The sequence below is a fragment of the Leucoraja erinacea genome, chromosome 4 (assembly GCF_028641065.1).
Source record: "Leucoraja erinacea ecotype New England chromosome 4, Leri_hhj_1, whole genome shotgun sequence".
Lineage (NCBI taxonomy): Eukaryota > Metazoa > Chordata > Chondrichthyes > Rajiformes > Rajidae > Leucoraja > Leucoraja erinaceus.
Genome location: NC_073380.1, coordinates 2,956,254 through 2,972,183, shown reverse-complemented (window position 1 = coordinate 2,972,183; position 15,930 = coordinate 2,956,254). Strand labels below are relative to the sequence as shown.

Sequence of the window (15,930 nt, the reverse complement as noted above, 5' to 3'; positions counted from 1 at the left end):
TCGAAGGGCCGAATGGCCTCCTCCTGCACCTATTGTCTATTGTCTCTACATCGGTGAGACCAAGCGTAGGCTTGGCGATCGCTTCGCACAACACCTCTGCTCGGTTCACAATAACCAACCTGATCTCCCGGTGGCTCAGCAGTTCAACTCCCCCTCCCATTCCGAATCCGACCTTTCTGTCCTGGGCCTCCTCCATGGCCAGAGTGAGGACCACCATAAATTGGAGGAGCAGCACCTCGTATTTCGCTTGGGGAGTTTACACCCCAGCAGTATGAACATTGACTTCTCTAATTTCAGGTAATCCCTACTTTCTCCTCCCCTTCCCAGCTCTCCCTCAGCCCATAGCTATTCGCTCCATAGATGCTGCCTCACCCGCTGAGTTTCTCCAGAATTTTGTCTACCTTCCATTTTCCAGCATCTGCAGTTCCATCTTAAACAGACACTGGGTGATGGGCACTGGGGAACTGGGGTTGGGCAGTGGGCAATGGCCACAGAGACATAGGTGCATAAGTACACAAGACATGCTTCAGGAAAGATGTTGTCAAGCTGGAAAGGGTGCAGAGAACATTTACGAGGATATTGTGACTCGAGGGCCCAAGCTACAGGGAGAGGTCGGGCAGGTTGAGATTCTATTACTGGGAGCACAGGAGGATGAGAGGTGATCTTCATGAGGTGTATAAACTCATGAGAGAAATAGATCGGGTGGAGTCTCTTGCCCAGAGTAATGGAATCGAGAACCAGAGGACATCGGTTTAAGGTGAGGGGGTAAAGGAACCTGAGGGGTAACGTTTTCTCACAAAGGGTGGTGGGTGTATGGAACGAGCTGCCAGAGGAGGTAGTTGAGGCAGGGACTATCTTACCGTTTAAGAAACATTTAGGCAGGTACATGGATAGGACAGGTTTAGAGGGATAAGGGGGCAAATGCAGACTGGTGGGACCAGTATAGATGAGACATGTTGGTCGGCGTGGGCAAGTTGGGCAGCAGGGCCTGTTTCTACACTGTATTCCATGATTCTAATATGCAGGTTGTCCAAGAGAGGCAACAACATTCAACCTGCCTCAGAGATGAGACAATAGACAATACGTACAGGAGGAGGCCATTCGGCCCTTTGAGCCAGCACCGCCATTCAATGTGATCATGGCCGATCACAAGCAGTCAGTACCCCGTTCCTGCCTTCTCCCCATATCCCCTGACTCCGCTATCTTTAAGATCTCTAGCTCTCTCTTAAAAGTATCCAGAGAATTCCACAGACTCATCACTCTCTGTGAGAAAAAGTGTTTCCTCGTCTCCGTTCTAAATGGCTTACTCCTTATTCTTAAACTGTGGCCCCTGGTTCTGGACTCCCGCAACATCGGGAATATATTTCCTGCCTCTAACGTATCCAAACCCTTAACAATCTTATATGTTTCAATAAGATTCCCTCTCATCTTTCTAAACTCCAGAGTGTACAAGCCCAGCTGCTCCATTCTCTCAGCATATGACAGTCCCGCCACCCCGAGTATTAACCTTGTAAACCTACGCTGCACTCCCTCAATAGCAAGAATGTCCTTCCTCAAATTAGGGGACCAAAACTGCGCACAATACTCCAGGTGTGGTCTCACTAGGGCTCTGTACAACTGCAGAAGGACATCTTTGCTCCGATACTCGACCTCTCGTTATAAAGGTCAACATGCCATTCACTTTTTTCACTGCCTGCTGTACCTGCATGCTTACTTTCATAGACTGATGAACAAGGACCCCCAGATCCCGTTGTACATCCCCTTTTCCCAACTTGAAGCCAATTAGATAGTAATCTGCCTTCCTGTTTTTGATACCGAAGTGGATCACCTCACATGTATCCACATTAAACTTCATCTGCCATGCATCTGCCCACTCCCCCAACCTGTCCAAGTCACCCTGCATTCTCATAGCATCCTCCTCACAGTTCACACTGCCACCCAGCTTTGTGTCATCTACAAATTTGCTAATGTTACTTTGAATCCCTTCATCCAAATCATTGATGTATGTTTGTAAATAGCTGCGGTCCCAGCACCGAGCCTTGCGGTACCCCACTAGTCACTGCCTGCCATTCTGAAAGGGACCCGTTAATCCCTACTCTTTGTTTCCTGTCTCCCAACCAATTTACTATCCATGTCGGCACTCTGCCCCCAATACCGTGCCCTAATTTTGCCCACTAATCTCCTATGTGGGATCTTATCAAATGCTTGCTGAGGCCGGGCCCGGGGCTGACTTGTGGGTGGGGAGCACTCTGACAGTTGTGGATGGGCAATGACACGTTAGCCAGACTCTCGAGTGTAGAGTGTAGATTAGTGTGAATGTACGCTGGGCGCGCCGGCTCGGTGGGACGAAGGGGCTGTTTCCGAGTTGTATCTCTAAAGTCTAAAGGGTATGAGGACAACAGGATCTAAATCGACTGGGAAAGTTAGCCGAGGAGACGAAATTTAACTCAGACATGTGTGAACTAATGTACTTTGGAAAGTTATACCAGGACTGGACATTCACAGTAAATGGCGGGACCCTGGGTGTGTTGTAGGATTCAAGTCCATGGCTCCTGAAAGTGGCTTCACGGTGAAGAAAGCGTGTGGCATTCTGCCCTACATCGAACACGACATTGAGTGCAGGAGTTGGGATGTTGTGTTACAGCTGTACAAGTGGTTGGTGAGACCACACCTGGAGCATTGTGTGCAGTTCTGGTCGCCCAGTTACAGGCAGGATGTCATTAAGTTGGAAAGGGAGCAAAAAAGATTCACCAGGATGTTACCAGGGCTTGTGGGCTTGAGTTACAGGGAGAGGTTGGATAGGCTGGGACTTTTTTCGTTGGAGCGTAGGAGGCTGAGGGGTGACCTTATTGAGGTGTACAAGGGGCATGGATAAAGTGAACGCTCACATTCTTTTTCCCAGGGTAGAGGATTCTAAAACTAGAGGGCACAGGCTTAAGGTGAGAGGGGAGAGATTTATGAAGGACCTCAGGTGCTACTTTTTCATTCAGGGGATAGTCCGTATCTGGAATGCGCAGTCCGAGGAAGGTATAGAAACGGATACAATTACGACATTTTAAGAACATTTGGACAAATATTTGGAGAGGAAGGATTTGGAGAGACATGGGTCAAATGCAGGCAAATGGGACTAGCCCAGTGGTCCAACTTTGTCAGCATGGACAAGCTGGGCCGAAGGGCCTCTTTCCATGCTGTACAGCTCTCTGACCTTCTGATTACGTACAGTGACCCTTGTTTTCCCTTAACAAGAAGCTTTCATTACATAGTCACAGTTTACAGGAAAATTCATTAATCAAAACTGCTATCTGTGCAGTTTGCAAACACCAACCATCAAAGTATGACATTGTCTTCATATCCATGACACACTCGACCCCCCCCCCCCCCCCCCCCCCCCCCCCCCCCCCCCCCCCCCCTCCCCAGGCGGTCAGGGAAGGCCTCCAGAGTCCCCGTGGAAACCGCGTGTTCCCTCACCACGAACGTGGGCCCGGAAGAGGGACAGGCTGTGGACTGTGGCAGAACCCTCGACTTCCCACTGCCTGGACCCGTAAATAGCCACCTTGGCCAGACCCAGGAGCAAGCCGACAGGGAGATCCCTGTGAAGAAGGGTTTCGGCCCGAAACGTTGCCTATTTCCTTCGCTCCATAGATGCTGCTGCACCCGCTGAGTTTCTCCAGCATTTTTGTCTACCTTCGATTTTCCAGCATCTGCAGTTCCTTCTTAAACAGGGAGATCCCTCCCTCCTGACCATCACCCCCCTCTCTGTAGCAGGTGACCAAAGATCAGGGGCGTGGGGCTGAAGTGCAGTCAAAGCCTGAGCAGCAGCCCCTTCAGATATTCTGTGACCTCTCAAACTCCACAGACACAAGGGGCACAGTCTCTTCCTCGCCGCTGGCGGCTGGCGAGTCCATGGGTCTGTGCAACATTCTCCACCCCAGCTCCCCGATGTAAAGGGGGAAGACTGCCTGATAGAGGGACCTCCACTGGGGACCGCTCACGCCGTCAAGTGGTAACACGACAAGGTGGTGTCCGGACGGGGGGCGAGGGCGAGGTAGTGTGGAGTGTGCAGGGGAAACCCGTACAGTAAACGTCTCCCTGCGTCATGGAAAGGCGGGTTATGCTGCTTGGGGCCAGCTGTCGGGAACGATCTTGGGCCCTGTGTGCAATTCCGACGGAGCAGGGCTAAGCCCGGTCGAACTCGCTCCATGCTCACGAGCCTCCCCAATATCCACCACGACAGGGTGAGGGTGAGGACCAGCTCGAACACTCTCCTCCCCCCCCAGATGCCAGACTCTTAGCACATTAGCAGATTGTGGTCAAAGCTGGACAACTCCCACATACCACTGATGCCCGCTACAAGGAGCCATGTATAGAATGATCCTGGCACTGTGTGACAGGGCAGGACGGTGTAGAGAGAGAGAGAGAGCTATTTAACTGCTGGAAGAACTCAGTGGGTCAGGCAGCATCCGCGGAGGGAATGGACAGGCAACGTTCAGCAGCACCCTAGTTTAGTTTATTGTCACGTGTACCGAGGTACAGTGAAAGGCTTTTGTTGCGCGCTATTCAGTCGGCAGAAAGACTATACATGATTACAATTGAGCCGTCCAGAGTCCAGCACAAAGGCAATAGTATTTAGTACAAGATAAAGTCCAATGATAGTCCGAGGGTCTCCAATAGGTGGGAGGACAGGACTGCTCTCCGTTTGGTTCAGTCGCGCTTTGCTCATCCCCTCCACAGGCGCTGCCGCCCTCGTTCCTCCATCACTCTGTGCTTTACTCCAGAATCCAGCGCCTGCAGTTCCTTGTGAGATCAGTGAGCTCTTCTCATGTTGTAGGTGGGGGTTGGCGTGATAGTCTGGACGTGCCCCTGACACTAGGTCGTTTATCAGTCCTGTCTGATAATATCCTCTCCTGCCCGCACCGGCTGGCCCTGGGGCCGCAGGGTTAACTGACGAGCTGTGGCTGTGTGTGCACGTGTGTGTCTGTGTGGTCATGATACAGACACTCCCATCTTCCCACTCTCTCCCCATGCTCCCCGCCTTTCTCCCTCCACCCACCCTCTATCTCTCCCTTTCTCTCTCCCTCTTCCTTCCACTCTCCCTCACTCCCCCGCTCTCCCCCCCTCTCTTCCTCCCTCCCTCTCTCTCACTCACTTTCAACCTCCCTCTCACTCCCCCTAACCCTACCCCCTTCCTCCCCTCCCTCCCCCTCTCTATCTTTCCCTCTCTTCCTCCACCCCTCCCCTTCCCCTCTCTCCTCCTCCTCTCTCCCTTCCCCTCTCATTTCTCCCCCCCTCTCCCCCTCTCCCTCCCTCCTCATCTCCCTCCTCCCCTCCCTCCCCCTCTCATTCTCTCCCCCTCTCCCTCCCCCTCTCTCTGACCCCCTCCCTCCATCTGTCTCTCCACGTCTCTCTGACTCTCTCTCCCCGTCTCTCTCTCCTTTCTCTCGCTCCCTCTCTCTCCCCCTTTCCATCCCCCCCTCTCTCCCCCTCTCCCTCCACCTCTCTCTCCCCCGCTCTCTCTCCCCCTCTCCCTCCTCCCCCCCCCTCTCTCCCCCTCCCCCTCTCATTCTCTCCCCCTCTCTCCCCCCCCCCCCCTCTCATTCTCTCCCCCCCTCTCCCCTCTCTCCCCCTCTCCCTTCCTCCCTCCCTCTCACGGTTGTGGGTGATTGATTGAAAGGTTCATTAGAATGCACCAGTAAATGGCCATTTAATGTGGCCCATCAGTGAACAGCCAGCAACCATTTACCCTCAACAAGATAAATAGTTTTTTTGTATCGCAGACTCATTAGACGAGCAACAGCAGCAGAATAAAATGTGAGCAGCGTGTAAATAGATCACTTGGTGCTGGCCGGAATATTTCGCCACCCCCCGGACCCTGCAGCCCCTCGCCCGCTCCACACACGGGACCCCTATCTGTGTCCCTCACCCCCACACACGACACAGCCTCTCTCCCCCCGCAAGCTGCACACCGCAGGGGGGGGGGGGGGGGGGGGGGGTTCTCTCGTCCACAGCGAGCGTTCCTGCTCTATTGTCAGGGCCCCCAGCCACAGGGTCACAGGAGCTGGACACTGGGTCACACAAAGTTGTACAGCACAGAATCAAGACCCTTCTGCCCATCTTGTGCATGCTGACAAAGTTGGCATAATGGGCTAGTCCTATTTGCCTGCTTTTGGCCCTTATCTGTCTAGCCCCACATGTCTATCCAAGTGTCTGATGAAAGTAAGAATTATACCCATCTTCCTCTGGCAGCTCGTTCCAGACGCGGACCACCCTCCGAGTGCAAACGTTTCCCCTGAGATCCAATACTTTAAACGTAGCCCGCCTCACCTTAAAGATGTGTCCTCTAGTGTTGGACATTTCCACCCCGGGAAAAAAAAGGTTCTGCCTGTCTACCCTATCTACACCTCTCATCATTTTATAAACGTCTGACAGCTTTCCCCTCAACACCCACGCTCCAGTCCGAGATTGAATGAATCCATACGTCTCAGAGGCAGTCCTGGTGAGGCAGGGGTGTTCCATGAGCTGGATGCTGGCCAAGGATGTGAGTTAGATAGACACACAAATGCTGGAGTAACTCAACAGGCCAGGCAGCACCGCTGGATAGAACTAATGTGTGACGTTTCGGGTCGAGACCCTTCTTCAGACTCAGGGGGAGAGAGAGAGACACACAGAGACAAGGAAGGGTGTGATGTGAAAACAAGACATCAGAGAGGTGAAGCTGGAGGAAAATGTAGAATGGGTCAATGTTAGTTAGAAGGTGACAACGAAACATAAGGAGATACATTTTAATCAGAGGGACAGTCAAACTGGTCGGATAACTAAGGATGTTGAGGGATGGAGAGAGGAGTTAGAGAGGATATTAATATGGATGTCGGGTTAAGGGGAGAAGGCAGGAGAATGGGGTTGAGAGGAACAGATAGATCAGCCATGATTGAATGGCAGATTAGGCTTGATGGGCTGAATGGCCCAATTCAGCTCCTATCACTTATGAATTTATGACCTATGAACAGTAATAAAACATTTCCAATATCAACTTCGATTTCTTCCCTGGCTTCCCGCAATGCTTGAGCTACACATGGTCCGCTGCGGGGGGAGTTACCTATGGGGTCTGTACACGGAAACCATCGGCTCCTCTGTTGTGTTACCGACAAGTTTCAAGATTCAAGTCTCTGACTGTTCCCTCCCCCAATCTCACCAGCTTCATCGCCTTCTCCGTAAATGCCGAAGAGAAACATTCATTTATCCCTCGCCCATCTCCGGTGACTCCACATATAGACCCCCCACGCTGGTCCTGGCAACTAGAGGACTCGAGAAACAGAGGAAATCGGTTACAGGTGACAGGGGTCAGATTGAATAGGAACCTGAGGGGCATCGTTTTCACACAGAGGGTGCATGGAACGAGATGCCACAGGAGGTAGTTGGGGGAGGTACTATAACAACATTTAAAACGCATTTAGATAGATGCATGGATATGAAAGGTTTCGAGGGATATGGGTCAAACGTGGGCAGGTGGGACAACAGTATGTCATCAAACCTATAAAGACAGGTCTTAAACCTATGTCCTCTGGTTCTCGATGCCCCTACTCTGTGCTTTCACCCTATCTGTTCCCCTCATGATACATCTCTCTATAAGATCACCTGTCAGCCTCCCGCACTTAAGGCATAGAGTCCTGCCCAACCTCTCCCTTAAGCTCAGGCCCTTGAGTCCTGGCAACATCCTTGTAAATGTTTGCTGTACCGCAGCTACGATTAGACGTGTCCCACTGCAGGAGACAATGCAGTCGCCACGTGTTCGCGGGTGGTTGCCAGGGAGTGGCCTTCATGGTCGCGAGGAGTTCCCGCATTCTGGGAACTAGTCGTGGCCTCATTATGGTCGCCGTGAATTTTTCAACATGTTGAAAAATTAGCGACGACCAGAATGAAGCCGCCATGGAGAGGAGCGAGAATTCTCGTGCCGTAGGTGGGTCGCCAGGAGGTCCTAGTGGGTTGGCAGGAGGTCGAAGGTTCTCTGGGGTTCATAAGCAGTAGTTTTCAGAACCAAGGATAACCGACCGGTAATGTTAATGCCTGCCGAGCTTCACAGCCGTGTATCTCTGGCTTCTTAAAGGTTGGCTCCACTCCTACTCCCCCCTCTCCCCCGCCCCCCCCTGTCTTTTTACAGCGCCAACCCTCCTGTCTGTTTCACCTTGGCTTTGTACCGTGTGAATGTTTTAGACAGCGTTCCTCCCGCTTGTCTTGTCCCCCGCCTGCATAACGGGCTGGTGAAGTGTGTGTGTGTGTGTTTCTCTGTGTCTGTGTCTGTGTGTGTGCTCCACTGACAGTCGCCGTTTCAGTTGCCGGTTTTTTAGGCGACTGCCGGCAACTTGAAGGAATGATCCTGGACTCGATCAGCTGGAATATTGTGCACAGGGATAGTCCTCATTCCTGAGGCAGGAAGTCAGACTGATCTCTGGAGTAAATCTGGAGCAACTCAGTGGGTCAGGCAGCATCTGTGGAGGGAATGGACAGACAATGTTTCAGGTTGGGACCCTACCGCACAATGTAGTAGGCGGGACTAAGCCAGGCAGGTGACAGATGGAGGATAGACACAAAAAGCTGGAGTAACTCAGTGGGCCAGGCAGCTTCTCTGGAGAGAAGGACTGGGTGACATTTCAGGTCGAGACCCTTCTTCACTCATTCCTTCTCTCCAGAGCTACTGCCTGTCCCGCTGAGTTACTCCAGCTCTTTGTGTCTCTCTTCAGTTTGGACCAGCATCTGCAGCTCCTTCCAACACAAGTAATAGGTGGGTATAGGTGAAAGGGGGTGATCAGCAGATGAGTGCGGTAAGTGAGAAATGGCGAAAAGGAGATAAAAGGTTGTCAGATACAGGGGAGTGAAAAGTAGAGGCAGAGGGAGGAATAACATGGAAACGTGGGACATGAAGAGGGGAGAAGAGTGTATGGAGGAGGGTGAGGGTGCTGAGTTGCTGGCGGTGGAAGATGTTGGGTGGATGTGTGTACGGGGATAGCCTCCATCCCGAGGCAGAAAGGCAGCAGAGGCTCGTCAGACGGATCTCCGGGGTAAATCTGGAGCAACTCAGTGGGTCGGGCAGCATCTGTGGATGGAATGGGCAGTGGAGGGAATATGGGTCCCGTGATTCCAGACCCATGGTACAAAGTTCCTGAGGGAGTTCACGGGGCACGGCCGGGGTTTGGTTTAATGTGTTAGAGATACAGCGCGAAAACAGGCCATTCGGCCCACCGAGACCGCGCCGATCAGCGATTAGTACACTAATACTATCCTACGCACCAGCGACAATTTACAATTTTACCGAAGCTAATGAACCTACAAATCTGTACGACTTTGTAGTGTGGGAGGAAACTGGAGATCCCTGAGAAAAAAACCCAACGCGGTCACGGGGAGAACGTACAAACTCCGTACAGACAGCACCCATAGTCAGGATTGAACCCGGGTCTCTGGCGCTGTGAGGCAGCAACTCTACCGCTGCGGGGGGGGGGGGGGGGGGGGGGGGGGTGGGGGGTGTCTGGGGTCTCTGTGTCGATAGGGTTCAGCTGTTCGGGACTTGCACTGACCTCTTCCCCCACAAGGGATGTGACTGTCCTGTGGACTGTGAGACTCAGGCACTGCGTAGACTTTAGGCACAGAGACCACAGAGAGTGGTGAATCTCTGGAACTCTCTGCCACAGAGGGTAGTTGAGGCCAGTTCATTGGCTATATTTAAGAGGGAGTTAGATGTGGCCCTTGTGGCTAAGGGGATCAGAGGGTATGGAGAGAAGGCAGGTACGGGATACTGAGTTGGATGATCAGCCATGATCATATTGAATGGCGGTGCAGGCTCGAAGGGCCGAATGGCCTACTCCTGCACCTAATTTCTATGTTTCTATGTTTCTATGACCTCGGCTGCTGTCTGCGTGGAGCTTGCAGGGGGCAGGGTGGAGGAGGTATAGTCTAGATGCTTGTGGGAGTCGGTGGGTTCGCAGCAGAGCAGACATGTTAACATTTATATTCTGACTCCCACTTAACGCTCTCGACCCATTCCCTTTCTCCAGAGATGCTGCGTGACCCGCTGAGTTGCTGCAGCATTTTTTTACTCTGAAGGTCACTTCCTGACTGAACTCAATGCCCCGGCCGGTGAAGGTGAGCGTTCTCCTGCCTTCTCCACATAACCCCTGACACCTATGCGAATCAAGAATCTATCAAGCTCCACCTTAAAATGTTGTCACGTGTATTCGGACGGAGTGAGAAACGTGTGTGTCCGTGTTGTCCAGTCAAGACCAAGTCACACAATCACATACCCCACACACACACACACACACACAGCTACAGCAGCGAGCCCGGGGACTGACAGAGGTTGCAGTTTCTCCTTCGCTCTGGGTAAGGTGAGGTACAACAGGAGATGGTGTCCGAGGCGTAACTGACCCAGAGTGGAAATGTCAAAGACTAGAGGGCATGGCTTTACAGTGAGAGGGGCAAGGTTTAAAGGAGATGTGTGGGGCATGTTTGTTACACATAGGGTGCTGGGTGACTGGAATACGCTGCCAGGTGCGGGGGGGATGGGGGGAGAGGTGTATAGGACAGTGACGTTTAAGAGACTTTTGGATAGGAGTGAACTGTGGCGTGGAATGGGGAACCCACCCAGCCTGACCCTCCCTGCTCGTCGCCCGAAGACCAGAGACTGAGAGGATGGAGCCGGCGATGACGATGGACGCACCGGGTGAGGAGCGAGGCCGGTAGAAGGGGAGAGGGGACCGGGGGTCTTGTCCAGGTCGGCTGCCTGGGGCACAGAGGTGGACGGGTGAGGAGGGGTGGGGCAGTGAAGGCGACGGCTGCCTGGATCGGTCATAAGGACTGGAGTCAATGGTGCCAAAGCCTGGTGCCTCATGCTCGTGGTGTATCGGGGCCACGACAATCATCTACTGGACCAGTTTGTTACAAAATAATCTCACGGTGAGTTTGCACAGGCGACAATAAAAGCACGAACATGGGATATTTGTCCCGTTTGTCAGAGAATGAACTGTCCGTGGGTGAGGGTGGGAACATGCCGGGCGGGCCGAAGGGCCTCGTTCCCTGCTGTCCGTCTCCGTGGTTCGGGGGGTGGGGGAGAGTTGAGGGGGAGAGAGAGAGAGAGAGAGGGCAGGGTGGGGGTCGCGGTCCTGTCACCGCGCCGAGGGGCAGGGTCCCCGACCCCACCGGCCAGCATGGAGCGATGGGTGAATGGTCTCGGCCCAAGTTTGCGGTGGGATGGGGGGGAGGGGGGGGATATTTGGGGGGAGGGGGTTGGGGGGAGGGGGAGGGCGGTGGAGGGGGTGGCCTGGACTCAGGGCTCAGCCCGTCCCACACCCGCCCGGCCGCTCCCCTCCCACCTCCCTCGCTCAAAACACAAACTGCCTCCCGCACCGTCAGTCTGAAGAATGGCCCGACCCCCAGCGCCGTCTGACAGTTCCCTCCACAGGCGCTGCCCGACCCGCTGAGTTCCTCCAGCACTTTGTGTTTTGCTGCGGATTCCAACACCTGCAGTTCCTTTAGTGCCTCCCTCCCCCTCACTCTGCTCCCCACATACCCCCGCCCCCCCTCCCCCGCACCTCACTCTCCATCCAAACCCCCCTCATCTCTCACATTCTCCATTCCCCTCCTTCCCTCCCCTCCCTCCCCCTCTCCCTCCCCCCTCTCCTTCTCCCCCTCTCTCCTTCCCCCCTCTCCCCCCCCCCTCTCTCCTTCCCCCTCCCCTCCTTTTACCCCCCCTCCTCTCTCTCTCTCTCTCTCTCTCTCTCTCTCCTCCTCTCTCCTCTCTCTCTCTCTCTCTCTACGCTCTCTCTCTCTCTCTCTCTCTCTCTCTCTCTCTCTCTCTCTACTCCCCTTTCATCTCCTCTCCCTCTGCGGGAGAATTTGCACAAACACGCGCTTCTCACACAGGCGCGCTCACGATTGTCACTATACATAGAAAATATTAATTTATTGAAATCACAAAAATGTACATATTTATTACATCCAGTTTAAGATTACTATTTACACTTCCCCATGGGATGGGGTTTAATAAATAAATGCCGACTCGGACCCGCGCCGCCAACTCCTCTCCCGGATACCCGAGCTGACGCGGGCCGGTGCCGGCACTGAACGCGGGCCGGAGCGGTTCTGCCCCGAGTGACAGGGAGTCGGGCCGGGCGCGGGTGAGAGGGAGCCAGTCTAGGGGAGGGAGAGGGGGGGGTGGGGTGTCCCGGGCGAGAGGTCTGACAGTGCCCGGGCGGGAGCGGGGAAGTCCCGGGTAGGAGAGAGAGTTTGTCCCGGCGCGGGTGGGGAGTCACTCGCCGCCGTTGTCCAACTGTTGCAAAGCGGGAGGGGGTGAGGGAGCGATGCAGCGGCGGCGGCGGCGGAGCCCGGCACAGTTGCGGGGGGAGCGGTACCAGACCGTGGGGAGAGGGGTGGGATTCCGTGGCACCCTGTCTGGAAACCCGGTGGAGATCGGACGGGTCGGGCAGTCTTCGGGGTAGAGGAGGGAGGGGGGGGGGGGGTGACAAGGGGGAGAGAGGGAGTGGGGTGACGGGGGGAGGGAGAGGGGTGACGGGGAGAGGGAGGGGGGAGAGGGGTGACGGGGGAGAGGGAGAGGGGTGACAAGGGGGGAGAGGGGAGGGAGGGGTGAGGGGAGAGGGGGGTGACGGGGGAGAGGGGGAGGGGGGGTGGGGGGGGGGGGGTGACGGGGGGGGGAGAGGAGTTGACGGGGGGAGAGGGAGAGGGGTGAGGGGGAGAGGGGAGGAAAGGGGTGGATGGGGGTTCCGATGGGTAGGAGGCAGCGGGGGGGGGAGGGCGTGAGACGGGGGCGCGGGACTCCGGGATAAACGGGTTACATTTGCTCGTCAACGCCGACTAGAAACGTGATCGCTCCCTCCCACCCTGGCAGGGCCGTGGGCTAGCACGGAGCCGCTGGCCCGAGCGGCCTCATTCGGCTAAACTCTTCCCAAGAGAGAACGACGTCGCCGCTCTGACGCCCGCTCTTCGCGGGAGCCCGGACCTGGTCCCGGGCGACGGTGCCTGCGGGTTGGAGCCGAGCCCCCGGGCAGAGGTGATGGCTCCCGGTTCCCGAGCCGGTCAGGGCCGGGCTCCCGGGAGGTGACGGTTCCCGAGTGTTTCAGGACCGGGTGTTTCAGGACCGGGTGGGTCAGGACCGGGTGGGTCAGGGCGGGTGGGTGTCCGGGCTCCCGGCAGCGGTCAAGGGCGAAAGAGCCGGGAGATGACCGCTGCCGAGCGGGTCACGGCCGGGCTCCGGACTCCAGCTGCTGTTGGTGACTCCTGACGGCGAAGCGATTGACGTGCACGGGGATGGGGACCACAATCTTGGGATTTCGCACCGGCTCCCCGGAGCGGTTGCTGGCGTTGCCCGCTTTGATCCGCTTCCACTTAGCGCGCCGGTTCTGGAACCAAATCTTGACTTGGACCTCGCTGAGCTTGAGTGCGTGGGCGATCTGTGAGCGCTCCGTCAGCGACAGGTACTTCTTGCAGTGAAACTCCTTCTCTAACTCCAACAGCTGCTCGCTGGTGAACGCTGTCCGCCGCCGCCGGCTCTTCCCTCCCGGGCCCAGCGCCTCCGCTCCCCCAGTTGTAGCCGTCGCCGCTGTAGCCGCTGCTGCTGCTGCTGCTGCCGCCGCCGCCGCCTTGCGCGCCCGTCCACCCGGCTCCGACAGGCACTCGGGCTCGCTGTCCGCCGAGCTCTCCTCCCTCTCGCTGCTCCCGTGCTCTGGAGACTTCGCGTCCGCTTTCTCCTCGTCCGAACTACAGCCCCGGCCGTCGCCTAGAACAACGGGCAAACGAACGGGTCAGTGCGGGGTACACCGTCTCTCTCAAACCCCCCGCTCCTGCTCTTTCTCCCGTCCGCGCTCCCCGTCTCCTCCTCCTCCTCCTCCTCCCCGTCCCCGCTCCCACCGGCTCAGAGGCGGAACACCGTTCCCTCTCTCCCCCCCTCCCGCTCCGCATCCCCCTCTGCCTCTCCCCTCTCCCAATCCCCGCTCCCTCCCACGGCCCAGAGGCGGAATACCGTCCCTCTCTCCCACTCCCGCTCCGCTCTCCCTCTGCCTCTCCCTCTCCCAATCCCCGCTGCCACCGGCTCAGAGGCGGAACACCGTTCCCTCTCTCCCACTCTCCGCTCCACATCTCCCTCTGCCTCTCTCCACCTGCTCCGCTCCCCTCGCCCCGTTCCCGCTCCCACCGGCCCAGAGGCGGAACACCGTTCCCTCTCTCCCGCTCCACTCTCCCGCTCCACATCTCCCTCTGCCTCCCTCCACCTGCCCCGCTCCCCGCTCCCCGCTCCCACCAGCTGGGTGCGCGACCCGCGCCCGCTCCTTCTCACGTCTCGCCCGACCCGGTTCCTCCCGGTCCCATCTCCCCTGGTCCACTATCCTCACTTCATCTCCCCGCCCACCCCCGCTGCCATTCCGGCCAAGCTTCCCGGAGCTTCCCCGCTCCCCCACCCCCTCCCGGGCCGTTACCTGCGCCCTCCCCGCCCGGACTTCCCGCGACCCCCACTCTATGCCCGGGCCAGGCGGCGCTGCCTTCAGGTTGTCTAAAAGCAGTGAAGACCCCCAGACTCGAGCTCCGGGGGTTTCCGGTACCGGCGTCCCGAGTCGCCCGGGCGGGCAGGCGGGCGGGAGCTGCTGCGTTCGAGTAGCGCCGGCCGCTTCCAGCTGTCTTTGGGGAAAGTTGGAAAAGTCCGGACCGCGACTCGGCGAGCGGGACCCGAGCCCAGGAACCGCCCGGCAGCGGCTCCCGCTCTGGATCAAGTGTCGGGACATCGCCGGCTACTCACTGCGCCCATCCCGCCCCACTCCCTCTCCATCTACCCCTCTCTCCAGCGCCCCTCTCCCCGCTCCCTCTGCCCCGCTCCTTGGCCCCGCTCACCGGACAGAGTTTGCAGGGCGTCTCCGTACAGCGGCTCCGACTTGTTCTCGGCGTCGCCGGTGTGCGCTCTGCGGGCTCCGGGCTCGGGCGGGCTCCTCGCCACCGGCAGCTCCTGCGCCGTGTAGAAGGCTTCGGACGCGTCGCTGAAGTTGGGCAGGGAGGCGGTGAGAGCCACCATGGGCGGCACGGAGCAGAAGGAGTTGGTGAGGCGGCTGGCGAACGATGCGAGCGGGCTGAGGGGCGGCACGGCGGGCGGCAGCACCAGCGGCCGGTAGGGCATGAACATGGGGTAGCCGGTGTACAGCAGGTGCCCGGGGCGCGGCGCCGGCGAACCGATCAGCGAGTCGATGGAGAAGCCGCTCGGCCGCTGCATTTCTCCGCGCCCGCCGCCCCTGCCCGCGCCCGCGATCCGCTCTGAGCCCCACGCCCGCCGCCGCCGCATCATAAGCGCCGAGGGCCGAGCGGCGGCGGGGACGCCCACTACACCATCCATCATTCCTGTACGCCGCGTTCCCCGGGTGCCGCCGGCCCGCCCGCCCTGCCCGCTCCTCCCCTTCACTGGCCCGCGGGGAGACTGCGGCCCGGGGAGGAGGGGGGGGGGGGGGGGAGGGGGTGGGGTGGGGGTGGGGAGGGGAGGGGAGGGGACGGAGGGAAGGGAAGAGGAGGGGAGGGAGAGTGGGAGGGGAGGAGGGGAGGACGGATGGTTGGAGGGGAAAGGAGGGGAGGGAGAGTGGGAGGGGAGGAGGGGGAGGACGGATGGTTGGAGGGGAAAGGAGGGGAGGGGAGGGGAGGGGAGGGGAGGGGAGGGGAGGGGAGAGGGGAGGGGAGGGAGAGGGGGGGGGAGGAGGGGAGGACGGATGGTTGGAGGGGAGGGAGAGGAGGGGGGGGGGGGAGGAGAGGGACGGGGAGGGGTAGGGTAGCGGAGAGGAGGGTAGCGGAGAGGAGGGTAGCGGAGGGGGAGGGGTAGGGGAGAGGAGGGGGAGGGAGTGGGAGGGGATGAGGGATGAGAGAGTGGGAGGGGAGGATGGATGGTTGGAGGGGATAGGAGGG

At 57.6% G+C, this 15,930-nt stretch overlaps 1 protein-coding gene across 1 annotated transcript; it reads right to left on the bottom strand.

Annotated features, from left to right (window-relative positions):
- Window positions 1–13,028: 13,028 nt before the first annotated feature.
- On the bottom strand, window positions 13,029–15,274 carry gbx1 (gastrulation brain homeobox 1). The gene is made up of 2 exons (XM_055633425.1): window positions 14,881–15,274; window positions 13,029–13,777 (listed from the first exon to the last, which is right to left on the bottom strand). Exons 1-2 carry the CDS (start codon window positions 15,251–15,253, stop codon window positions 13,239–13,241), a joined length of 912 nt encoding a protein of 303 aa, XP_055489400.1. The 5' UTR covers window positions 15,254–15,274; the 3' UTR covers window positions 13,029–13,238.
- Between the last annotated feature and the right edge of the window lie 656 nt (window positions 15,275–15,930).

What these genes read in the sequence shown, in the direction of transcription:
- gbx1 (XM_055633425.1), bottom strand. Translation starts at nt 15,253, where the DNA reads ATGCAGCGGCCGAGCGGCTTCTCCATCGACTCGCTGATCGGTTCGCCG. An exon ending in CGCCCTGCAAACTCTGTCCG is followed by an intron (nt 13,778 to 14,880) that starts GTGAGCGGGGCC and finishes CCGTTGTTCTAG; the next exon opens with GCGACGGCCGGGGCTGTAGT.